At 45.2% G+C, this 27368-nt stretch overlaps 1 protein-coding gene across 1 annotated transcript in view; it reads left to right on the top strand.

Annotated features, from left to right (window-relative positions):
* The first annotated feature begins 2793 nt into the window (after window positions 1–2793).
* The window catches only part of LOC126234244 (uncharacterized), an 818625-nt gene continuing 794050 nt past the window's right edge, over window positions 2794–27368 (top strand). Inside the window, exon 1 of the mRNA XM_049942937.1 lies at window positions 2794–2936. Coding sequence (XP_049798894.1) covers window positions 2867–2936 — 70 coding nt within the window. The 5' untranslated portion in view covers window positions 2794–2866. The remainder of the gene's footprint in view (window positions 2937–27368) is intronic.

The following is a 27368-nucleotide window of genomic DNA, read 5'->3' as shown; positions in this document are numbered from 1 at the left end:
ATAAACGGGTTCTGCGAATGTCTGGAGTTTCTGTATAGTCTTGTGGTGAGTTTGTGGATTACCTCCGTGAGAGTCTCGAGTCGGTATTCCCGCTGAAGGTCCGCGATGCGTATGTATCGTGGGCCATTCCTTATGACTTTGAGTGCTTTGTTTTGTATGATATGCAGACGGCGCAGGCGTGTGGGCGCAGCGTATCCCCAGACAGGGGCTGCGTACGTCATCAGGGGTCTAATAAGTGTCATGTACATGGACCTCGACACTCGTCTGTTGAGTGTGCTACGCCTGTTGAGCATAGGGTAGATCTGTTTGAGCCTGACGCTTCCTCGGTTGGTCATGTGTTGTACGTGGTCCCCCCAGAGTAATTTTCGGTCCAGCCAGGCACCGGGGTATATTACGTTCTCGCGGTAACGTATTGGGCGTGCATCTAGAGTTATTGGTCTGCAGTATCGGTGTTTGCGCAGTTGCTTCGGTCTTCTAGTGAACAGAACGGCTTCGTACTTGTCGACGTTTACTCTAACACGCCATTGGGCTACACAGAGTCCGGACTCAATCAAATGGAACACTTTTTTGTATGAGTCAGATGACCACCTTCGCACTGGGGCCCGCTGTCCAGCGCCACTACCTTCTCTGGTGTCGGCTTTGAGGAATAATGGGCTGCCGTTCCTGCACAGATTTAGAAATAGCGGCTCCGGGTCACGAAAACTGACATTGGCTAGGAGAGTGGTGTGCCATCATAAAGGCCAAGGATGGACAGTCCACCCATCCTGTGCTGTCATAAAGGCGTAGGGTAGACTACCCCTGCCAGAAACTCCCATATTAATGTTCACTATGAGGTATCCGGATATTTTTACCCAGATAGTGTATGCGTAGGCTTTCAGTACATCTACCTTTATTCGTTCACCATGTCCAGTTGAATTTATACACTACTGGCCATTAAAATTCCTACACCACGAACATGACGTGCTACAGACGCGAAATTTCACCGACAGGAATAAGATGCTGTGATATGCAAATGATTAGCTTTTCGGAGCATTAACACAAGGTTGGCGCTGGTGGCAACACGTACAACGTGCTGACATGAGGAAAGTTTCCAACCGATTTCTCATACACAAACAGCAGTTGTCCGGCGTTGCCTGGTGAAACGTTGTTGTGATGCCTCGTGTAAGGAGGAGAAATGCGTACCATCACGTTTCCGACTTTGATAAAGGTCGGATTGTAGCCTACCGCGATTGCCGTTTATCGTATCGCGACATTGCTGCTCGCATTGGTCGAGATCCAATGACTGTTAGCAGAATATGGAATCGGTGGGTTCAGGAGAATAATACGGAGCGCCGTGCTGCATCCCAACGGCCTCGTATGACTAGCAGTCGAGATGACAGGAATCTTATCCGCATGGCTGTAACGGATCGTACAGCCACGTCTCGATCCCTCAGTGAACAGATGGGTACGTTTGCAAGACAACAACAATCTGCACGAACAGTTCGACGACGTTTGCAGCAGCATCGACTATCAGCTCGGAGACAATGGCTGCGGTTACCCTTGACGCTGCATCACAGACCGGAGCGCCTGTGATGGTGTACTCAACGACGAACCTGGGTGCACGAATGGCAAAACGTCATTTTTTCGGATGAATCCAGGTTGTTTGCAGCTTCATCATGGTCGCATCCGTGTTTGGCGACATCGCGGTGAACGCACATTTGAAGCGTGTACTCGTCATCGCCATACTGGCTTATCACCCGGCGTGATGGTATGGGGTGCCATTGATTAGACGTCTCGGTCACCTCTTGTTCGCACTGACGGCACTTTGGAAAGTGAACGTTACATTTCAGATGTGTTACGACCCGCGGCTCTACCCTTCATTCGATCCCGGCAAAACCCTACATTTCAGCAGGATAATGCACGACCGCATGTTGCAAGTCTTGCACGGGCCTTTCTAGATACAGAACATGTTCGACTGGTGCCCTGGCCAGCACATTCTCCAGATCTCTCACCAACTGAAAACGTCTGGTCAATGGTGGCCGAGCAACTGGCGCGTCACAATACGCACGCCAGTCACTACTCTTGATGAACTCTGGTATCGTGTTGAAGCTGAATGGGCAGCTGTACCTGTTCACGTCATCCACGCTCTGTTTGACTCATAGCCCAGGCGTATCAAGGCAGTTATTGCGACCAGAGGTGGTTGTTCTGGGTACGATTTCTCAGGATCAATCCACCCAAATTGCGTGAAAATGTAATCACATGTTAGTTCTAGTACAATATATTTGTCCAATGAATATCCGTTTATCATCTGCATTTCTTATTGATGTAGCAATTTGAATGGCCGGTAGTGTAATACTGACGATGTGAGGCAGTAATTCTTCTTTTCTTGCACCTGTAGATAGCCAGCGAACTCGAGTCTAGTCTAAGTGCCCAGTTTGGTACGATGCTCCGAAATACAGTTCGACTCCGTAATGTATGATCACCGCAGCGTCGCGCCCATCCTCGTGCTGTTGAGGCACCGCTGAGTGGGTACTGCCCCTGCCGGTATTCGAGCTGGAACGCCGATCCCGTCGCCGCAGGAGTTGGGGGGAGGCGGCACGGAGCACGCATGCGCGCTGCCGGGCCGGCGTGCGCCGCGACGGTCCGCCGCCTCCACCCCCGCCGCCTCCGCCGCCGCCGGCAGTACACCTGTGGCTGCAGACGCGACCGCCGCCGCCTGCAGCTCCGACGCAGCTCGCCCTGGTCCCGCGTGGCATGGCACGACTCTAGCCGCCGCCTCCAGCGACCGACGCTGCCTCCAGCGACCGACGCCTGCCGCCTGCCACCTGCCACCGCGACGCCAGTCACCCGCCTCTCGCCGTCGCCACCGCCACCGCCACAGTTGCCCATGGCTTTCTCCGGCGTCGCCTACCTGCTGCTCGCCTCTTCAGCAGCGTTCTTCAGCTACGGCCTAGCCGGTGAGTACCACTTTCTTATCTTTGTAGCCGTAAATCTCTGCCAGCTCGTCACATATACTCTCTGAACTAAGTGTAACTTTATCTGATTACCAATTCGGGTGTATTGTCGGTGGCTCTTACTTCTCATAATCGATTTCGAAAATGTACAATTTCCTCTTGTGGCAATCCAAGTAAATCGAAACAATGAAGTACACAAAATTATCCAAAATCAGTGCATTGATTGTTATTATCGCTTCAATACTAAGTATGACGACAAGTAGGTGAACTACCATTAGTAACGCATGATCGAATTACAGCTCTAACAAGAATCACAAAATATCGCTACCGTTCGATGTTGGCATTCATTATCAAGATTACATTACATCTTCCACAGCGTGTTGTTGTACTGATTAAGACACGAAACGCCGATAATGGTTTCAACTCCTTATTCGCCCAACATGATTATTTACATTACCCTCGGTAACCCAAAAAAAAAAAAAAAAAAAACCGGAGGTGATTATCAGAACGGCACCTTAAACGTACAACGGTTGTTTGTGATTCCCATCCTTTTACAAAAAACGTTGCCTAGACCCTTTAGGGCTCAGATTTTGATCTCCTCATCCATTTTCACTTTCCCTAATTTCCTACATAGCTCCAGAATAGTGCCATAACGTTTTGCCTACCCCCTTTTGTTCGAGAAGATCACAACGGCTGTGTTTTGCTCATATTCCTCACCAACGACTATGTTGCCCTCTGTGCAATGAACCCACCGAGAAAGAGACATCATCACATGAGAAATGATCTTAAGAAAATTCTCAGGTCGGCTGTATTTAATACCATTATGGCGTTTCTAATTTTTGAATAGTTATTGTCCAAACTAAAAATACTTCGACACAAAACGCATTTTACTCTATTTGTACACTTAGTGTACACAACACCGTGACACATACACTCGTTCCCGCTAAACGTTCGACAGCCTCCAAGAGTTGTTTGAGCTGGTGACCCAGTAACATTATTTAGTGTCTGTACATGATGTAGTGTCCAACAGACCTAATCACGATAGCATAAGCGTGCAACTTTTACTGATAGCAGTGTTTCTTTACAGAATTGTGCTGTTTGATAACGTACAGATTATATCATACTGTTAAAATAAGTCTGGGAATGTCGTGTACACAAAAATGTGACCAACATGGACAATTCATTTGAAAGAATAAAACTTCTCAAAGTGACTGTTTTGAATCATCTAAGTCTCATGAGCTTATGGCACTTATAGTTGCTGTTGTACCTAACAATGTAGCTAAGAACAATAGAAAAGTACGTTAGCATTCTTTGCATGAAATGTGTTCTTATTTTCAGAGTTATCTGCAAAAGTAATTAATGGTAAATTCTGCAATATTCTATGATGGTGCCACTAGCTACGGTGAAATAGGATGAGCTGCTTAATTCATTCCGTAGTTCGGCAATGAATATTAATAGATGATTTTCCAAAGCCAGAGTAAGCTCGGCCAGTCAGCACTTACGTAATACACTTCCGCCAAGTTAATTGTCAGATTTTCAACAGATATTTAATCATTACTTACTGTTAAACTTTCCTATAAATGCAGACTTCCTGTATTCAAAACACTGGTTCAAACAACTTCTTCACCTTTTAGAGAGTGTGCCTTTCATCTCCAGCGTATTCATCCCAAACTTTATCACAGTGTCTTAACTAAGTTTTCTGGACCCAGATTTGAGTCTGCGAGTAAGTAATGTGTTTCTGGATATTTGGTTAAACTTCTGACATTCCTGTTAGGTAATGGCAGAGAATAAATGTTGCGGCAACGACTAAGTCTGTCGACGCAATAATAGTCAGACCATAGTCTGTAATCGAATTACACTGGACGCGGACATCCTGATTTTTTTGAGACTGTTGTGATGATTGCCTTTCTCTGTCGCTATGTCTCTCTGGGCTACGTATATACCTCGGTTGTCGACGGTTCGTACGCAACCTTACCTGAGTATTCCTTATTGTGTTGATCAGTGTGGCTCTTCTTCCCCTGTAAATTTTTATCGCTTGGCTTGCTTGTTTTTATCTTTAACTGCTTCATTAAAAAAGAACGTTTCTAGACACTGAAACTGTAGCTCACCGGAAAAACAAAATGTGACAGCACGGGTACGCCTAAAAATAATATTATTTGTTTATAATTCATTCATGCTTGATGAATCCGAACTCCACTGAAGAAATTTAAGAGTCCGTTCGTAAATATTTTCTGAATATATGGTCTCATGTGGCTTGTCAGTAACTGAATTACGAGGGTAAGTCAATTATTATCCGCAAAGTAGTTATAAAATTGTATAGTAATCAAATAGGAAACTTACAAGAACATCTTTCTTCGACATAGTCTCCTTGCATTTCAACGCACTTGGTCCATCGTTGTACGAGCTTCCTGATGCCCTCATAAAAGAAGGTTCTCGGTTGAGCTGATAGCCAGGAATGCACCGCTTCTTTCACTGCTTCGTCCGAGGAAAGTCGAAACGGCTCCTTAAATGCCTGTCTGAGTGGATCAAACAAGTGATAGTCAAAAGAGGCAAGATTGGGACTGTATGGAGTATGATGCAGTACTTCAAATTTGAGTTTCTGGAGCGTTTCGGCAGTGTAGGGAGCAGTATGCGGACGAGCGTTGTCGTGCAACAACACAACACCTTTTGACAGCAATCCTCGGCGTTTTCACGCTTTAGCCTGGTAGTAAGCATCTCACTGCAACGTACACTACTTACTTTTGTGACCCTTACCCCATAAAACCGTAAGCATCAGTTTTCCTGCGGACGGTTGGGTCTTGAACGTTTTCTTGCACGGCGAATTAGGATGTTTCCATTCCATATTCTGCCGTTTAGTCTCCGGCTCGTAATGATGGATCCATGTTTCGTCACCAGTAATGATCCTGGCTAATAAGTTGTCCCCATCGTTACCAAAGCGATCCAAATGCTTTTGGCATATGTCCAAGCGCGTCTGTTTATGCAACTGTGTGCGTTGTTTTGGGACCCATCTTGCACAAACTTTATGAAATCCAAGTCTGCTGTAGATGCTATCGTAGGCAGAATCGTGACTAATTTGCAAACGATGTGCCACTTCGTCAATAGTTAATCGTCTGTCTAAGAGAATCATTTCGCTTGAACACTCAATGATTTCTTCATTTGTGGCGGTAAACGGTCATCTGGCTCCTTCATCGTGCGTAACACTTGTGCGACCATTTCGGAACTTTTCAGTCTATTGGTAGACACTCCATTGCGACTGTGGTGTCACCACCAGACACCACACTTGCTAGGTGGTAGCTTTAAATCGGCCGCGGTCCATTAGTACATGTCGGACCCGCGTGTCGCCACTGTCAGTGATCGCAGACCGAGCGCCACCACACGGCAGGTCTCGAGAGACGGACTAGCACTCGCCCCAGTTGTACGGATGACTTAGCTAGCGATGCACACTGACGAAGCCTCGCTCATTTGCAGAGCCGATAGTTAGAATAGCCTTCAGCTAAGTCAATGGCTACGACCTAGCAAGGCGCCATTAACATTACATAGCTTGTATCTAAAGAGTCTCACTTGTATCGTCAAGAGCGATGTACCACAAGGATGGATTAAAGTTAAGTATTCCAGGAGCTACGTACTTTTCTTTATAGCATTCATTACGTATCCTGTTTCAGACCTATCTACTAGCCTGCGTGAGTTAACGCGTGCCTTTCGGCTACTTCCGAGTGGCGTGGCTGTCTTGTTACGCCACAACAGCGACAAAACACTGTTCCCGTACTGTACCGAAAGTCTTCTACGAATTTCTGCGCCTGATACGCCTTCCGACTACAAAAAACGGATAACTGAACGTTGCTCTTCTTTGGTGGAAATAGACAGTGGAGCAGCCATGATTGACAGCACGGCAGCGATAACGAAACTAGCCTAGCGCTTGAAAATTGGGAAGATATAACAACAAATAAACAAAGCATGCGTCATTAACGCAAAACTACAGTACTAACAAAATAAACAAAAATATAACTAAATTGCGCATAATAATTGACTTACCTCGTAATTAGATTTCTTACTCTCGTTTATTTTTGTGTTTGTATTGCACTGGATATACCTGCACAACAGTGCAAATGTCGATGTATTGCGCTGTCGGTATTGTCTCAAAACTAACTTTCGGTTCCTGTTGAGGACTAAAGTCCTCAATCTTGCATTCAGTTCTGCTCGGTTCTGTCTAGGGCTTATGTTTCCGGGAGCGTTAGTTGTGCTTAACGTTAATACGCAGCGGTATCGGCAGGCTCAGTGATGAAGAGTTGGGTGACATACAACTCGTGTGTTTGTTCAGTGAATGCACTGGAAGAGGAACACAACGACGCTATGTTGATTTGTTCCCGAAGCGACGACAAGCACATCACAGACGACGTCACCCGGTTGCCTTCCCGTAAGTTGTCCGAGCAGAACACAGTAGCTTTGTATCTGAGGGTTCTTGCATTACCGATACTCCCCTTTCTGCGTTGTACGTTCTCCTTACTGCATATTAAAGGGTTTTTCACTGTTATGACGATATTTACGGCGGAAAAGGCGTAACTGTAATAACAAACCGAATAAATCATAATTACAATAAAATCACTATCGAGCACTAGAGTAGGTTTCTCGCACCAAAACACTTATCCGAACAACTTCCGAAATTTTGTCCGTCGAGTTCGGATGCACAGTGTGCAACTACTTGTTATATCGACAAGACACCACGTATAGTCAGATGCTCATTCATTTGTGTATCTCAGACAGCCAGGCAAGCCCTCCCCATTTTTCTGCACTTATCCTATACAAGGTTCCTCTCCTGAGAGCTGTCAACCGCATTTTTTCTAGTCTTTCGGCAGATATTTGCAATTTTGGTTTTGCGATGGTATAGCTGGAGTCATCCAAACAAATACAATTCATCACGTCTTCCATGCGACGCCCAAACTCGACAGAGAGCGACGGTTTGTTTTCCATTACGAACTAAACTATTTTTAATGCGAAATTTTATGTCCTAATTCGATAGAGCAGTCAGAAATGTGTGAAGAACGATGTTCATTTTATCAGTTCATAGTAACAAAGACATTTTAACACGAAGAATAGCAAGTACTCCAGCACCGAGCGAGTAGCGCCGGTGCACGATGGTAGTAGGCAGTGCGGCTCATGGGCCTTACTCAGCCGCTGCTGAAGTACTGGTTATTCTTCGTGTTTCACTCTCCCTGTTAATACACACTGATAAAACGAATATCTTACTAGACTAATTTGGGGTCGCTCTATCGAATGGGCACGTAAAATTCAGTTTAAATAATAGCTTCCTTCGTAACGGGAAACAAATCGATGGGTTCCATCGACAATGGGCGTCGCATGAAAGATGTGATGAGCAGTATTTGTTCCGGGTGGCTCCAGCTACACGTCGCAAAAACGAAACTGCAGATATCTTCCGAAATACCAGAGAAATTGCGCCGGACGACTCTTATAAAGGATAGACGGTATAGCTGGAAAGGCGAATTCCACTTGCATTCAGCGCTCGTGTGTAATCGTATTGTAAGTGCGAAAACAAAACTTATCTACGTATAATTCGTGCTCGACTCTCTGATATAAGTAGGAAGTTCTATAATAGATCGTGAGTATTATCTGCGAATATTTCTTCGGTTCCTGACTTATAGATCACAATAGCTTGTCCGAAACACTGAAAGCGGTGATCATATCTGAAGCATGACACCGTACGACAGTGGCTTGAATTTATCGCTGGCAGACTGAAATCACAGTTTAATCGCTGGAGATCGCTCAATAAACAAACACGTTCTCAACTGTGATTCTTCAGTTTCTCCCGACGTATTTCTTGCTCGAACAATCCATGGATGTACTGCCGGTCCATAGTGTCTCTCTTCATGCTCTTCATGCTGCGATATATCTCCTCCCCGTAGAGGTATATGATGTGATTCTTCAGTTTCTCCCGGCGTATTTCTTGCTCGAATAGTCCACGGGTGTACTGCTGGTCCTTAGTGACACTATGTACCGACAGTACACCCGTGGATTGTTCGAACGTTCTCAACTATGGTTCAAATGGATCTGAGCACTATGGGACTTAACATCTATGGTCATCAGTCCCCTAGAACTTAGAACTACTTAAACCTAACTAACCTAAGGACATCACACAACACCCAGCCATCACGAGGCAGAGAAAATCCCTGACTCCGCCGGGAATCGAACCCGGGAACCCGGGCGTGGGAAGCGAGAACGCTACCGCACGACCACGAGATGCGGGCCGTTCTCAACTGTCTATTGCCGTGAATGGATTTTGTTTTTCATTAGTTTCACTCCATTCATGTCGTTATGTTATTCGAATAAGAAACTGTTTCAGATACAATATTTTGAAGACAACAATTTGTTTAAGATCGTCCTTTAAAATCGGTAGACTAATAGAAATGAGATACGAGGACTACATTGCTGTATTGTTACTAGATGCTCATAAATATAAATACATGCGTTCAGCAACCAGTTTGTAGATTTCTGGAAGATTCAAACTGTATGCCAGACGGGACTCGAACCTGGGACCTCTGTCTTTCGCAGCCAAGTACCCTACCGACAGAGCTATCCAAGCACTACCCAGGACCCATCCTCACAGGGGCGGGAAAATGTTAAGCTGTGAGGACAAGTCATATGTCCTGTTCGGGTAAGTTCAGTTTCTAGGGCACTTGAGGGCGAAAGGCAAAAGTACCAGATTCGATTTGTAGACTCTCCACTATATTTTGTTTCTGTATAGAATTTAGCCCGACTTTACCTCCTACTCTATGAAATTCTATCTATTACCAAAACTATGTACCCAAAAACTGTTATCCAGTTTAAACTCGTATATTAGTCTATGACTAAACATAACCTAATTTGGACTGAAATGTAACTGATCTGAATGCAACTTATCTTATATTAAATGCGCAACTGAAGTAAAACAGTTATCTGGCCCTACTCAAAATTTACATTTGCCTCGCGTCTCTCGAAAACACAACAGCAAATAGCAGGCAGGCAGATGCTAGCTAGATTTCCATTTCTAAATAAAATTTCCAACTGTTGCATACCACATGTCGTAATGTGTAGGCTAATAATTAACAGTAAGTGCGGAGAGTAATTATTCCTATGAAATTATATTCCAAGACAACTATTTTAGAATGAAGTATGTATTCAAACGCCCACCTGGCTAGCCGTGCGGTCTAACGCGCTGCTTCCCGAGCGGGAAGGCGTGCCGGTCCCCGGCACGAATCCGCCCGGCGGATTAGTGTAGAGGTCCGGTGTGTGCCGGCCAGCCTGTGGATGGTTTTTAAGGCGGTTTTCCATCTGCCTCGGCGAATGCGGGCTGGTTCCCCTTATTCCGCCTCAGTTACACTACATCGGCGATTGCTGCGCCAACGCTGTCTCCACGTGCGCATACACCATAATTACTCTACCACGCAAACATTGGGGCTACACTGGTCTGGAATGAGACGTTCCCGAGGGAGTCCACTGGGGGCCGAGCCGCACAGTAACCCTGGATTCGGTGTGGAGCAGCGGTGGGGTGAGTGCAATGCTGTAGCCTGTTGTGGGGTTGTGTACCATCGAGGGCTACGGCGAGGACGAAGCTTCAAATTAAATTGGTTCAAATGGCTCTGAGCACTATGGGACTTATCATCTATGGTCATCAGTCCCCTAGAACTTAGAACTACTTAAACCTAACTAACCTAAGGACAGCACACAACACCCAGCCATCACGAGGCAGAGAAAATCCCTGACCCCGCCGGGAATCGAACCCGGGAACCCGGGCGTGGGAAGCGAGAACGCTACCGCACGACCACGAGATGCGGGCGGGGACGAAGCCTCTCCGTCGTTTCTAGGTACTCAGTTCAATACATACATACATACATAAATAAATGTTTTCAAAGACCTTCACACGCAACATAGGTCTGAACAATACTATACTTAACAAAGTCAATAGTGATTTAAAGAGGGTACAATATCAACAGAGAATTTCTATAAAAATCAAACAGATTACCCATTTAATATGTTAATGCATGACTCAGGGAAGTGGGGGTGGCCTTTCTCTCAGCTCTGAGCAAGTGAACAACGTTAGCTAGCTACCAATAATTGTTGTTGTTGTTGTGGTCTTCAGTCCTGAAATTATTTCTACAAATTAGGTGGGCAGTGCTGCAGTCTTACCTCAAACTCCTGCTCTTCAAAACGTAATAACATCATTCAAAACTTATATTCCCTTCGCTTTCCAATATATAAGGCAACGGCGTAGGCGCAGTGGATACACCGGGTCCCGTGAGATCACCGAAGTTAAGCGCTGTTGGGCGTGGCCGGCACTTGTATGGGTGACCATCCAGCCCCCGTGCGCTGTTGCCAGTTTTCGGGGTGCACTCAGCCTCCTGATGCCAATTGAGGAGCTACTCGACCGGATAGTAGCGGCTTCGGTCAATAATACCATCATAACGACCGGGAGAGCGGTGTGCTCATTCCACGCCCCTCCTATCCGCATCCTCCTCGGAGGATGACACGGCGGTCGAATGGTCCCGGTAGGCCACTCGTGGCCTGAAGACACTTTCCAGTACATACGTCATATTCATGATTGCTGTTCTTACAATAAATCTTTCTTCATCTAACAGATACAAATCACAAGTCAACACAGCGCTATTAAATGCCACACTTCAACTAAGAATATACCAGACTGAGCAGAGGCAACGACTGTGCCACGACAAGACCAAAGACTGTTTAACAGTAACGTAACTTGCTCTCTCTCTCTGAGGTGCACTTCGATAACATACAAAAACCAAAAAAACAAAAAAAAAAAAAAACATGACCATCTCACAGAGTACAGTCGCGGTTCGGCACAATTTTAATCTACCACGAAGTTTCAAATCAGCATACACTCAGTGCAGCGTGTAAATTCATTCTGAGAGCAATCAGCCTTTTCCTTGACTCATATTCCACATTCCACCTAAAGTAGTATACCCTGTACTGCTGTAAATCCTTACACCACACGCTAATGACACGTGTCTTGCAAATCTTTTTGACGTCAAAAAGTTGTATTGGCCTAAGGAGAGCGGCCCCTTTCTGAAATCCTGCGCTCTCTCCGCTTGGCGAAATCTATTTAATTTTCCGTACGCCATTAGGGAGCCGCGAACCGCACCCTCTCCCCTGTATTTCCCCTGTGGTGTTTGCTGGCAGCGGTCCACGGTACGCGATGTTCGCCGTATGATTAACTGCCTCAAATACTCCCTCCAAGCGGAATGCGTTTTTTAATCATCCGCATCGCGCCGTCCTGTTAAGCTGAAGCATGGTTGCTGGAGATGAAATAGCTCTGTCATTAATTAAATGTCTTTGCGTTGGGCAAAGCAAAGAACGTATTCGAGTACACAAGCCTTTTTTCGTAATGCCACGCCGATTCCTTTTGGTATTCAGTTTATATAGAGACGTTGAGAAATCTTGGATGCCAGTCAGAGCTACAGGGAGGTGTGCGATAAACCGGCCTCGAATACAGCCTGCTCGCCATTTACGCAGCGAATTATTACCCGCCATGGGCAAATACAACAACAAATAGATAAAGATGTAATAATTAGATAATAAGAAATAATAAATAAGGTCATGGGAAGACCTATATTTACTGAACTAAATGGCTCTAAGCACAATGGGACTTGACTTCTCAGGTCATCAGTCCCCTAGAACTTATAACTACTTAAAGGTAACTAACCTAAGGACATCACACACATCCATGCCCGAGGCAGGATTCGAACCTGCGACCGTAGCGGTCGCGCAGTTCCAGACTGTAGCGCCTAGAACCGCTCCACTTCGGCCGGCTTTACTGAACTTATCTTGTCTTTTACATTACTTAATATGCTGAACATTATTTCATTGTGCTTCCACGCACTTTTGCGCGCGCCCTAACATGTTAATAAACATTTTGTGTTGCTCTGCCGCATCCATTCTCAAAATTCCACCTCCAATATTGTCCTTCAAGTCTTCTAATTTTGTTGGGTTATTTGTGTACACTTTTCCCTTAAGACTGCCTAACAAATAAAAGAGGCACAAGTGGTTAGGTTCGGCGAAGGCGGCGGCCAAAGTCCTTTGCTGACAGTTCTTTCTTCCGTGAGTCTTTCATGAATTCGTGATATTGACTTGGGTGAAGTGTGACAAGTTAACCCAACCTGTAGAACGACAGCATACTTACGTTCATGAGGGGGGGGGGGTTAACTGCGCATAAAATTCCTGAAAGATCATGTACACACAGCAGTGTCTACTCTTGTTTCAAAAAATGTGGGACACGTAATCTGACATACTGGCCCATACCCCACACTCCAACTTTTTCAGCGTACAGCTGATCCTTATAAATCCTATAGTGATTGTTTTCCAGTATCTGGTGTTCTTGGAATTCACATCTCCTGTCAGCTGTAACCAGGCTTCATCACTCGTGAAATACTGCAGAGGATCTAACATTCCACTCTAAATTGTTTGACATAGCCACGCACAGTAGTTCCTACGTTTTGCCTTGTCTTCTGCCTTCAGTTCTTGGAAACATGCCATTTTGTAGGGCTTGATCCCTATACGGGTCCGCAGCTCGTGGTCTAGGGACTAGCGTTGGTGTCTCTGGATCATGGGGTCTCGGGTTCGATTCCCGGCCGGGTTGGGGATTTTCTCTGACCGGGGACTGGGTGTTTGAGCTGTCCTCATCATTCCATCATCATCATCATTTGTGAGAGTGACTAGACAGGACTGCGAAAAGAAAATGGACTGTGTAAAAATCAGGACTTCGTACGGGTTCTGATTACCGCGCAGTTACAAACCAAACATCATCATCATCATTCCGATAAGGAGTAAAACACGTTAATAGACCTACGTGAAACGTTCAGTTGTTGCGATAATTTACTTATCGACTTCTTTGGGCTCTGGATCATTCGTGTTCGAATATCCGCTATCACAACACTCGTACGAACAGATCGGGCTCGACTTTTTTTTTTCTCAACTGATCGTGTAATAGGCTACTTTGTCACCAACTCCTGTTCACTGCCCTTTGCTGGTACGGAAACACCAGGCAGCTTCTTTGCAAAATATGTGCCGCGTTTCCTTAAATGAACCGGTGGACACGTATGCCTCCACTATTGTGATTCTTTCTTGGGAAGAATACATCCTGCTGAATTATTTAATTCACACGTCTTGACCAAGTCGCAATGGCTTGCCTACTGACAGTAAAAAGAATAGTCGCTTCAGCTTCGAAATAGATAACAATAGATGGGCGACAATGCGCAGTCTAATACTCGGAGCCATTTTTTCGTGCGCCATCCTGTATTACTGATGAGAGAAAACTCTGATTTTTACATCAAACATTAATTTATGATACTCATTTGAAAGTCAACATACACTGACGCTTTGGAGCCAGGTGATCATTCGTTACCAGGTTTTGACAAGAAGCAGCAAATTGTTTATTGAATTTTGTACCTCATATGGAGCTACGTCAATGGAAGTATCATTGGTACCAATCTGTGAAGAGAGAAACTTCGTTCACTATACACATTGTACTAAGCCTACTCTCAAAAATTTACAAACTGCAATACAAGGTCTTCTGGATGAGTGAGGAAGCAATATTATTGGCACCTCTTTCTGCGTTACTTGTAGAGTAACATAGTTTACAATTTATTGAGAACGTCATTGGTATTTAAGTACATGATGACCGCACTAAAGCATCTCATTACACAGATTGAAAGAAAAATCTCCTATGGACTTACTCAATTCAAAAAGCGCGAGTCCGAATACAAAGAGGCAACAGGTTATGTTTATTGTGGTGCTAAAACATTACAGGCATATCGATGCAATCTATTTCAGGAGATATCTATAAAAACATTTCTAATACTGGAAGTTCTTAAAAGTATTATTAACTTAAAAATATTCTTAACTTAAAAAATATTCTTAACTCACCGTTGTATTGTACTTTCGTTACCTCTTTCGCTTTTCAGGAATCATTGCGAGCAGCCACAGGACATAATTATATTAAAATTCGTGCGAAAAATGATAGAAAAGGGAAAGAGACGTGCCATATTTCGAGTATAATCAATTAAAATGTTCGACATACTATCATAGCAGTTATTTAAATGAGCAACCTTCCTTGGCTTTCAGTAGAGGAACGAAATACTGCCACCGATACGGACAGTGTTTTACGCACCTACGGACACTTCACACCACACTGCTCTTACAAGATGGAAGGAGATGTAGATCGCGTAGTATTTTACTACAGCTACAGTAAATGCAAACTGTGAATGTCGTTAACATCGAGGTAAAAAATAAGTCAACAGAGAAACGTACTGCCTTCTTTGAATTATGAACGTTGCGGAGTACCTCATAATCTCATTAGAATAACCAGAATGTAAGGTTTATAGATACTGTGTTCTGCTTCCTATCAGCTAAAGATACGCAAAACTGCAAAGGTGTGTTTGTTAACATTCTGTGGGAGTGCCAATAACCACTGTCACGTAAAAAAAATTGTAGATTATTGGCACTTAGTGGAATCAGTGTCTATCATAAACTCAACCTTGACAAAATGTATTAAAGCAGAATATTAATGCGAGGGAATTAGTTTTCTGGCGTCGATATCTCTGTACACAACATTCATATTACTTCGTAGGCTCTTAAGCCGTGAAGGGTCTATAAAGAAGAGGTAGTGATCTGGCAAAGAACATCTAAGACTGAATGCTACAAGCAGAGGTACAGAATCTGCTTTAATACGCTGTAAATTCTTCCTCGACTCTTTCACATTCTCAAAGCAACCGATGATTTGATAACGAAAAATCTACCATCGAACATTCAAATAGAATCCAGAGTAACAATAGGGTGGATCCACAGGAGTAGGCTTTCGTTCCCTTGAAAGGCAGCTGCTTTTTACATTGCTTTATTTTGAATTTCATTGTGTCGGAATGGTGTTCTAGTACCATGGTCATCATGAATTCTGATCGCTCCGATTAGAATACTGAGCGTTTACAAAGGCCTCCATGCATTAACTCATTTAAGTCCTTTACCTCTTACAGTACTCTGCTCCCTGTTTCCACATGTCTCTTCGTTCTCTGCACGTTTTCCTACCTCTCATTTTCCCTTCCGGCATCTCCCTCACATCTGTTATTCATGGAATACTCCAGTCACACTGGCTGTATTAAGTTGAAAAGACTGTATTATCTTCACATGACCATATTTTGGACTTTAGAAAGGATTACAGTGCCTCACAGATGTAATATCACGGGATCGCAAGAAACAGAAAACGTTTAAGTGTAAAAAAAAAAAACTGATTTTTTCCACTAATATGTGTTAATTAGAAACTGGTTTTCGGGTTGTTTGTGTCATCAAGCAACAATCAGTAATTTCTTGATGTTGGCCTAATAAGCCCGAAACCCACTTTGTTTTAAACATACAGTAATGGGACCATATGCAGTTGGTGTCTTTTGCACACTTACCAGTTTCCACGATATTGTAATGCTAGTGTTGTTCTGAATTACGATGAAATGTTCCTTCGAGCAGGCATGAACTGCGGCGACTACAGCCGTTATGAAATACATGAAATGCATTCGCAGTTGCGAATATGGACAACCATCAACTGTATAATGGAATGGAGGCAATGAAAATTTGTGCTGGACCGAGACTCGAACCCGAATTTTTCTACCAACAATGGTGGAAAAATACAGAAAGGTAAATACCAAAAGCCGTATTCGTGACATGCAACGTTACATTACGTGAAAGATGTACTGCATAAAGATAGTCAGCATATAAAAATACCTGGCTATAACAGTATGTAGGGATATGACAAGAATGATTAAATTGCCCCGCATGTAAAGCGGGTTGCAATTTCAATTCATTGACAGGTTACTGAGATAATGAAGTTCGTCTACAAAAGCTTTCAAAACGCTCGAGCGGCCCACCCTACAGTATGGCTCAAGTCTTTGGGATCCGTACTAAATAGGTATAAAGGTGATACTAACATACACAGCGGAAGGCAGCACAAATCGTCACAAGGTTTGCTTGACGTGAGGAAAAGCGCAATAAAAACATTGAAGAACCGGAAATGATAAACACCAACTATGGCTGGAAACACGATACTGCATACGTAACCGAACGAATAGGCATTGCGGCGACTACAGCCGTTATGAAATACAGCAGTTGCGCATACGAGCTACCTCCAACTGTAGAATGGACTGACAACCTTCAAAATTTATGCCGCATCAGGACCCGAGCCTGGAATTCCCGTTTCCTGCTACCAGTCGCCTTAACAGTTTCAGTTATCCGTGCACGCTTCGCAGCCAGTCTGAAACATCCATATGTCGTCGTCCATGTGTCATTAACTTCCTTGCACTCGTACTTCTAACACACACAGGCACTGCAGCATCGAATTTATCTTCCGATACCGGGGTGACGACTTTCGATTAAAATCCCTCCGCTGTACGGGAATTAGAGTACGTGTACGAGAGCAGGTTAATAACACACAGACATTTGGAACTTTGGGCCTGGCTATGAAGCGCGCAAGGACAGCCGAAATGGTTCAGGCGACCGCCCCTGACAAGCGGAAAGTCCGGGTTCAAATCCCGGTCCGGCACAAATTCTAAATGTCGTCGTTCCACTCTACAGTTGAAGGTTGTCCGTATTCTCCGTGTACATTTCTTGTATTCCCCGAAGGTACGCTGCGTATCGGTGCCGACCGGAGCTACGGTAAGAAGCTACAGGATGTTCACCTATGAAACTTCCTGGCAGTTCAAAACGGTGTGCCGGACCGAGACTCGAACTCGGGACCTTTGCCTTTCGCGGGCAAGTGCTCTACCAACCGAGCTACCCAAGCACGACTCACGCCCCGTCCTCACAGCTTTAGTTCCGCCAGTACCTCGTCTCCTACCTTCCAAGCTTCACAGAAGCTCTCCTGCGAACCTTGCAGAACTAGCACTCCTGGAAGAAAGGATATTGCGGAGACATGGCTTAGCCACAGCCTGGGGGATGTTTCTAGAATGAAATTTTGGTAGAGCACTTGCCCGCGAAAGGCAAAGGTCCCGAGTTCGAGTCTCGGTCCGGCACACCGTTTTAATCTGCCAGGAAGTTTCATATCAGCGCACACTCCGCTGTAGAGTGAAAATTTCATTCTATTCACTTATGAGTTGTTCCTTATCCTTCGTGGGTGATAAGTTTAACCATTTCGTGCTGAAAAGTAATGCCTGCGAACTTTCTTTATTCAGTTCTCAATATCGGTCGACTATCCCACTTCGCTGACGGAAGTTACAACCCTCTGCAGCTAGAGGGTTACGAATCGTGGCATGTAAAGTGACGGAGTATAACGTAACAATGATGTTGCGTGACAGACCTTCAGAAAATTGAGCGCACGAAATCGAAGAGTTCGGCTGCATATGGAGCAGCCTCTTTCTCAGCTTGACAATACCAGACCACGTACGAGCGCTGCAACATCTGCAGCAAACCGACGCCTTAGGTTCACTGTCATCAGCCATCACCTATCCAGTCCCGATTTGGCACTATACGATTTATATCGGTTTCCGAAACTTAATGTACACCGCCGAGAAATTCGCTTCGACAGTGATGAAGTGGTGCAATCAGATGTGAAGTTGTGCCTCCGTCAAAAAGTGGAACACTATAGAGTGACGGTATCAACGAACGGGTCTCTCGTTCGGAGAAATTTCGTCACTAGGGTGAGTGCTCAGAAATAAATATGTAAACGTAAAGAACAAACATGTAAAATAATGTTAACAATGTTTTGCTTTTCGTACGTATACCGAATCCTGGTGTGTATAGAAGACACCTGCACGAATATGGATTACACTTCCTGCTCCCAACACGGATTAATAAAAAAGATAAAAACTTGCACGTTGCACAACATACAGACAAGATCTCAGGAACCAGTAGCAGGTACAGTTGTAAGAATACCATTCACTGGAATCTTGAGGTCAGAGAAAACTAGTGCGTGAACTAACTTGGAATGCAAAGAATTATGTACGTCATCTCATTCCACAAACAGTGTACTTTTCATCCTTTAATTAATGTGTGTCATAAAAAGTCCTTATTTATTTCAATAAAAAACGTTAAATGTTTTAAACAAATTTGCTAACACGTGATCGTACCTTACTGCCTTGCAAATACACTCCTGGAAATTGAAATAAGAACACCGTGAATTTATTGTCCCAGGAAGGGGAAACTTTATTGACACATTCCTGGGGTCAGATACATCACATGATCACACTGACAGAACCACAGGCACATAGACACAGGCAACAGAGCATGCACAATGTCGGCACTAGTACAGTGTATATCCACCTTTCGCAGCAATGCGGGCTGCTATTCTCCCATGGAGACGATCGTAGAGATGCTGGATGTAGTCCTGTGGAACGGCTTGCCATGCCATTTCCACCTGGCGCCTCAGTTAGACCAGCGTTCGTGCTGGACGTGCAGACCGCGTGAGACGACGCTTCATCCAGTCCCAAACATGCTCAATGGGGGACAGATCCGGAGATCTTGCTGGCCAGGGTAGTTGACTTACACCTTCTAGAGCACGTTGGGTGGCACGGGATACATGCGGACGTGCATTGTCCTGTTGGAACAGCAAGTTCCCTTGCCGGTCTAGGAATGGTAGAACGATGGGTTCGATGACGGTTTGGATGTACCGTGCACTATTCAGTGTCCCCTCGACGATCACCAGTGGTGTACGGCCAGTGTAGGAGATCGCTCCCCACACCATGATGCCGGGTGTCGGCCCTGTGTGCCTCGGTCGTATGCAGTCCTGATTGTGGCGCTCACCTGCACGGCGCCAAACACGCATACGACCATCATTGGCACCAGGCAGAAGCGACTCTCATCGCTGAAGACGACACGTCTCCATTCGTCCCTCCATTCACGCCTGTCGCGACACCACTGGAGGCGGGCTGCACGATGTTGGGGCGTGAGCGGAAGACGGCCTAACGGTGTGCGGGACCGTAGCCCAGCTTCATGGAGACGGTTGCGAATGGTCCTCGCCGATACCCCAGGAGCAACAGTGTCCCTAATTTGCTGGGAAGTGGCGGTGCGGTCCCCTACGGCACTGCGTAGGATCCTACGGTCTTGGCGTGCATCCATGCGTGGCTGCGGTCCGGTCCCAGGTCGACGGGCACGTGCACCTTCCGCCGACCACTGGCGACAACATCGATGTACTGTGGAGACCTCACGCCCCACGTGTTGAGCAATTCGGCGGTACGTCCACCCGGCCTCCCGCATGCCCACTATACGCCCTCGCTCAAAGTCCGTCAACTGCACATACGGTTCACGTCCACGCTGTCGCGGCATGCTACCAGTGTTAAAGACTGCGATGGAGCTCCGTATGCCACGGCAAACTGGCTGACACTGACGGCGGCGGTGCACAAATGCTGCGCAGCTAGCGCTATTCGACGGCCAACACCGCGGTTCCTGGTGTGTCCGCTGTGCCGTGCGTGTGATCATTGCTTGTACAGCCCTCTCGCAGTGTCCGGAGCAAGTATGGTGGGTCTGACACACCGGTGTCAATGTGTTCCTTTTTCCATTTCCAGGAGTGTATGATATCCTACGTGACAATTTGGTTCCTTAATTACGTACACCGATTACGGTTGTGACACTGCCCTCGGAATTTATTTCGCTCAAATATCCAATACGAACTACGAGATGGCTACGAAGATTGCGGCCTCGTGTTCGGAGAACGCTGACCTCAACGAATTACGCGCTGTCAAACTCATCGTTCATCCGCTAATCAGCTACCTTTGTTTTGATATAGCGCAAACCTTTATTTCTTCCTGACCTCGATATCCCCTACCTTACGTGTAGAGAACATTGTATCATCTAAGAGATGCAACTTATTGTTCTAAGAAGCGATGCTGTAAACAGTCGTGACGTACACATAGTGCTTTCTTTTGTTAACATAATACATCCTGGTATCACTTTAGAAAAAATCATGCAAATAGATCTGCAACCATAGTGGCACTAAATGATAAAACATTTTCTTAATCGCCAAAATAATTTTATTTATAATCTCATGGCGCGTTTCGTAAGAACCCTATCATTATAACTATTAAAATCAACACAGAGCATCTTTTCAAATCCAAATCCGTTGTTCCTGCGTAGTATACCAGACAAATGCCGGTATTGTAAATATGACACATCGACTGTGTCTCTTACATCAGTCCTCTCTTTGCTCTCCTATTCTCATGTAAATTGTATTAGGTTCATGAAATGAACAGTATAGAGACAGAAGTGTTGACACTTTCTGCAGGACCTGACCATCATTTTGCAGAGCAATGCTCAAGTACGTACAGTGCAAGCTGTTACTGATTTGTTTGACTGATGGGGCTGCTAAGTGCCATACGACCTATGGCACTCCCCCTCCTAAGTTCAACTCGATTTCTAAACTGAGGGAAACACTTCACGGCATTCGCTTCAGAACCGCTACAAATTCGTCGGGTAATAGACCGCTCCGTTCGAAGTGTCAATACAACTGGCATTGCTAAGAGTATCCAGCGACTTCCACATCCCTGGCAACGGGTTATACACAATGATGGTGACTACTTTGAAGGTCAGTAAAACTGAAACGTGTATCTATTTTTTACGAGCTGTAAATATATAGTTGCCACTATTTAAGTCCCAACCCTTGTATATATCATCATCATCATCATCAGCCAGTTCAATCATTAAATGGTGTGACCTCTTCGAGTCGTGGATTCAGGTAGGCTTTCAGCAGTCTTCTCCAAGTGGGACGGTCTTGGACAGTTCTCCTCCAGGTGTTACCAGAGATCTTCTTGATGTCTTTTTCCCATCTGTCCGGTGGTCTTCCTCTAGACCTCCGGTGCTCTCTCGGACTCCACTCCAGTACTAGCTACGTCCATCTGTTGTCTTTCCTTCTTGCGACGTGGCCAGCCCACTGCCATTTCAGGGAACCTACTCTCTCTAAGATGTCATAAACCTTCGTCACAGACTGGATGTCATCTGCCCTTTTCCTATCCTTTCTTGTATAGCCCAGCATTGATCTCTCCATGGCTCTCTGTGCTGTCCTAAGTTTCCCTTTTGTAAATGAGTTCAGTGTCCTTGTCTTGCAGCCATACGTCATCACAGGAAGAATGCATTGATCAAATACTGCTTTCTTCAGATTTACTGGCATTTTTTATCTGAAACTGTTGAATTCTTCCCAAATGCTTGCCAGCCAAGCTTGATGCGTCGATAGATTTCTGGACTTATGTCTCCCTTCATATTTATAATCTGGCCAAGGTAGACATATTCACTGACCTCTTCTAATAGACTATCCTTGACTTTCACATCTCCAGCTGGGACCCATTTGTTGGACATTACTTTTGTTTTGGAAAGGTTCATGTTCAAGCCATCCAGCTGACATTCCGATACAAGATCTGTAACAAAGTTTTGGAGCTCTGCGAAGTCTTTGGCTAGTAAGGCAATATCATCAGCAAATCTCAGGTTGGCAAGCCTTATTCCATTAAATTCCCTTACCATCCCAGCTCAGCTTTGACATAGCCATTTCCAATACAGCAGAGAACAGTTTTGGGAAGATGGGATCGCCTTGCTTGACACCCCTCATGATGCGGAATTCTTGAGTTGATTCGCCGATGTTAACATAACCTGAAGAATTCTCGTAGATTTTCCTGAGCACTTCAATGTATGCTGCTCCCACTCCTTGCTCACTCAAGGCTTGGAGGACAGCCACATGGCTAGCAGAGTCAAATGGCTTTTCAAAGTCAACAAAGGCAATGCAGAGAGGCAGCTGGTATTCATTCGCTCTGCTTATCACTTCACTAACGGTCAGAATGTGGCCAATAGTGCTAAAATTGCTTCGGAATCCTGCTTGTTCTATAGGTTGGGCTGAGACTAGGGTGGAACTAATTCGGTTTAACAAGATCTTTGTGAAAATTTTGTACAAAATTGAGAGCAAGCAAGCTGATAAGACGGTAGTTTTTAATTTTGTGAATACTTCCTTTCTTGTGGCGATCTAGATTGGTCCAGGGAGCATGTTCGGATATCCAAAGTGATAAGGTGGAAAATCCGGATTCAAGACCCGGTCCGTTACAAATTATCATTTTTCATATGTCGCTTTAAGAAGTACATCTAAACGTATAAATTTCAATTTGAGTTGGATTCCTATAAACGACATGCCTCAGTGTACCATCGACCCTCCTCCTCATGAGCTCATGAGGAACGGGAGAAGTCATCTTTTTGCAACTTCGTAGGGAAGGTGGAATGGAATGAAAGTCTAATGAGTACAGAATACGGATTGAGAATAAATCGAAGAAAGAAGAAAGTAATGAGAAGTATCAGAAATGAGAACAGCACCAAACAGAACATCGCAACTGGTGGTCACGAAGTAAATGAAGTTAAAGAATTCTGCAACGTGGGCAGCAGACTAATCTATGGCGGTCGGAGCAAGGCTGACATAAAAAGCAAACTGGGACTGGCGAAGGGCATTCCTGGCCAAAAGAAATGTATTAGAGTCAAACACAGGTGTTAACTTGAGAAAGAAACTTCTGAAAATTTGCATCTGGAGCATACCCAGCATTGTATGGCAGTAAGACGTGGATTTTGAGAAAACTGGAAAGAAAAAGAATCGATGTATTTGAAAAGCAGTGTTATAGAAGAATGTTGATAATTAGGTGGACTGATAAGGTAATGGATGAGGAGGTTTTCAGCAGAATTGGCGAGGAAAGGAATATGAGGAAAGCGCAGACAAGAAAAAGGGACTGGATGACAGGATCTCTTTTGAGACATCAGAGAGTAACTTCTTGGTACTAGAGGGAGAAATAGAAGATAAAAACTGTAGAGGAAGACAGAAACTGCGATGCATCTACTAGAGGGGCTGTGGAGAAAGACAGAGATCGGGAAACACGCAGTAAACAATTGAGGAGTAGGTTGCAAGAACTGTTCTGAGCAGAAAATGTTGGCACAGGAGAGAAATTCGAGGCTGGCCGTATGAAACCAGTCAGAAAACTAAGGACTCAAAATAAAAGTGAAACGAATACTCTGGTCGACTGTGTTGAGATCTTCCAAAACACTTTGAAATTTCTCACTACCACGAGATCAAAAGATGACGTGTCATCCACATATCTCGGAAAGCACGCGGGTTTCAACGTCGCCGACTTTAGGACACGCTTCCTCGAACTTCCCTTGTGGAAGGTTTCTAGGTACGTGGCCTGGAGTCTGGGACTTGTGACGTTGGCCCGGTGACGCGCCGTCTGATGCCAGGCGCTCCTACCTGCCCCCTGATCATTCTTGTGCCAGCCCGACAGATCTGTGACACAGATGTCGCAACGCAGGGCGGGAGTCAAAGCGTGAGGACCGGAGTCGGAGCGGGCCATTGCCTCGAGCTATCGATCTGGCGCTGTCTTGGCGACTCGGGGCGACGGCCTGCCGGCCGGAGCTGCGTACCCTCCTACTCTGCCCCCCCCCCACCCTGCCTCCCAGACAACTTGCGCCCCACAGCCGGCGGTCGGTGGCCAATTACCGCCAGGCGGCGCCTGCGGTGCGCCAGCAAGCACGTATCCTGCTATACCGCCATCCAGGACCACCTATCCTGTAGGAAACGCCAGCAGGCGAGCGTCTGATTACGGTCCACTCTCGTATGATACAGCTGATGTTGATGACTCTGTCGACGGCGTTTGACTGTGCGTATGGCAACACACTCTTAGATGAGCGTAAAATTTATGGCTTTCGTAGTGTAATGAAGTCGTTAATTTTATATTTAGCTCATGCAAAACAAAATTTCGTGTTAGCTCAATCTTCTTCTGCGTAGGGGCAAATTAGCAGTGACGTTCCACAGGGTTCAATACAGAGACCTACCCTGTTCTTGCTGTGTACAGGGTGTTACATAAAGGTACCGCCAAACTTTCAGGAAACATTCCTCACACACAAAGAAAGAAAATATGTTATGTGGACATGTGTCCGGAAACGCTTACTTTCCACGTTAGAGCTCATTTTACTACTTCTCTTCAAATCACATTAATCATGGAATGGAAACACACAGCAACAGAACGTACCAGCGTGACTTCAAACACTTTGTTACAGGAAATGTTCAAAATGTCATCCGTTAAGCCGGCCGAAGTGGCCGTGCGGTTAAAGGCGCTGCAGTCTGGAACCGCAAGACCGCTACGGTCGTGGGTTCGAATCCTGCCTCGGGCATGGATGTTTGTGATGTCCTTAGGTTAGTTAGGTTTAACTAGTTCTAAGTGCTAGGGGCTAATGACCTCAGAAGTTGAGTCCCATAGTGCTCAGAGCCATGTGAACCATGTCATCCGTTAGCTAGGATACAAGCATCCACCCTCCTTCGCATGGAATCCCTGATGCGCTGATGCAGCCCTGGAGAGTGGCGTATTGTATCACAGCCGTCCACAATACGAGCACGAAGAGTCTCTACGTTTGGTACCGGGGTTGCGTAGACAAGAGCTTTCAAATGCCCCCATAAATGAAAGTCAAGAGGGTTGAGGTCAGGAGAGCGTGGAGGCCATGGAATTGGTCACCTAATCTGTTGTTGAGAAGCGTACGAACACTTCGACTGAAATGTGCAGGAGCTCCATCGTGCATGAACCACATGTTGTGTCGTACTTGTAAAGGCACATGTTCTAGCAGCACAGGTAGAGTATCCCGTATGAAATCATGATAATGTGCTCCATTGAGCGTAGGTGGAAGAACATGGGGCCCAATCAAGACATCACCAACATTACCTGCCCAAACGTTCACAGAAAATCTGTGTTGATGACGTGATTGCACAATTGCGTGCCGTTTCTCGTCAGCCCACACATGTTGACTATGAAAATTTACAATTTGATCACGTTCGAATGAAGCCTCATCCGTAAAGAGAACATTTGCACTGAAATGAGGATTGACACATTGTTGAATGAACCATTCCCAGAAGTGTACCCGTGGAGGCCAATCAGCTGCTGATAGTGCCTGCACACGCTGCACATCTACATCTACATCTACATCTACATGACTACTCTGCAATTCACATTTAAGTGCTTGGCAGAGGGTTCATCGAACCACAATCATACTATATCTCTACCATTCCACTCCCGAACAGCACGCGTGAAAAACGAACACCTAAACCTTTCTCTTCGAGCTCTGATTTGTCTTATTTTATTTTGATGATCATTCCTACCTATGTAGGTTGGGCTCAACAAAATATTTTCGCATTCGGAAGAGAAAGTTGGTGACTGAAATTTCGTAAATAGATCTCGCCGCGACGAAAAACGTCTTTGCTTTAATGACTTCCATCCCAATTCGCGTATCATATCTGCCACACTCTCTCCCCTATTACGTGATAATACAAAACGACTGCCCTTTTTTGCACCCTTTCGATGTCCTCCGTCAATCCCACCTGGTAAGGATCCCACACCGCGCAGCAATATTCTAACAGAGGACGAACGAGTGTAGTTTAAGCTGTCTCTTTAGTGGACTTGTTGCATCTTCTAAGTGTCCTGCCAATGAAACGCAACCTTTGGCTCGCCTTCCCCACAATATTATCTATGTGTTCTTTCCAACTGAAGTTGTTCGTAATTTTAACACCCAGGTACCTAGCTGAATTGACAGCCTTGAGAATTGTACTATTTATCGAGTAATCCAATTCCAACGGTTTTCTTTTGGAACTCATGTGGATCACCTCACACTTTTCGTTATTTAGCGTCAACTGCCACCTGCCACATCATACAGCAATCTTTTCTAAATCGCTTTGCAACTGACACTGGTCTTCGGATGACCTTACTAGACGGTAAATTACAGCATCCTCTGCGAACAACCTAAGAGAACTGCTCAGATTGTCACCCAGGTCATTTATATAGATCAGGAACAGCAGAGGTCCCAGGACGCTTCCCTGGGGAACACCTGATATCACTTCAGTTTTACTCGATGATTTGCCGTCTATTACTACGAACTGCGACCTTCCTGACAGGAAATCACAAATCCAGTCGCACAACTGAGACGATACCCCACAGGCCCGCAGCTTGATTAGAAGTCGCTTGTGAGGAACGGTGTCAAAAGCTTTCCGGAAATCTAGAAATACGGAATCAACTTGAGATCCCCTGTCGATAGCGGCCATTACTTCGTGCGAATAAAGAGCTAGCTGCGTTGCACAAGAACGATGTTTTCTGAAACCATGCTGATTACGTATCAATAGATCGTTCCCTTCGAGGTGATTCATAATGTTTAAATACAGTATATGCTCCAAAACCCTACTGCAAACCGACGTCAATGATATAGGTCTGTAGTTAGATGGATTACTCCCACTACCCTTCTTAAACACTGGTGCGACCTGCGCAATTTTCCAATCTGTAGGTACAGATCTATCGGTGAGCGAGCGGTTGTATATGATTGCTAAGTAGGGAGCTATTGTATCAGTGTAATCTGAAAGGAACCTAATCGGTATACAATCTGGACCTGAAGACTTGCCCGTATCAAGCG

This window comes from Schistocerca nitens, chromosome 2 (genome assembly GCF_023898315.1).
Source record: "Schistocerca nitens isolate TAMUIC-IGC-003100 chromosome 2, iqSchNite1.1, whole genome shotgun sequence".
NCBI lineage: Eukaryota > Metazoa > Arthropoda > Insecta > Orthoptera > Acrididae > Schistocerca > Schistocerca nitens.
This window is presented reverse-complemented; position numbering and strand designations above follow the sequence as displayed.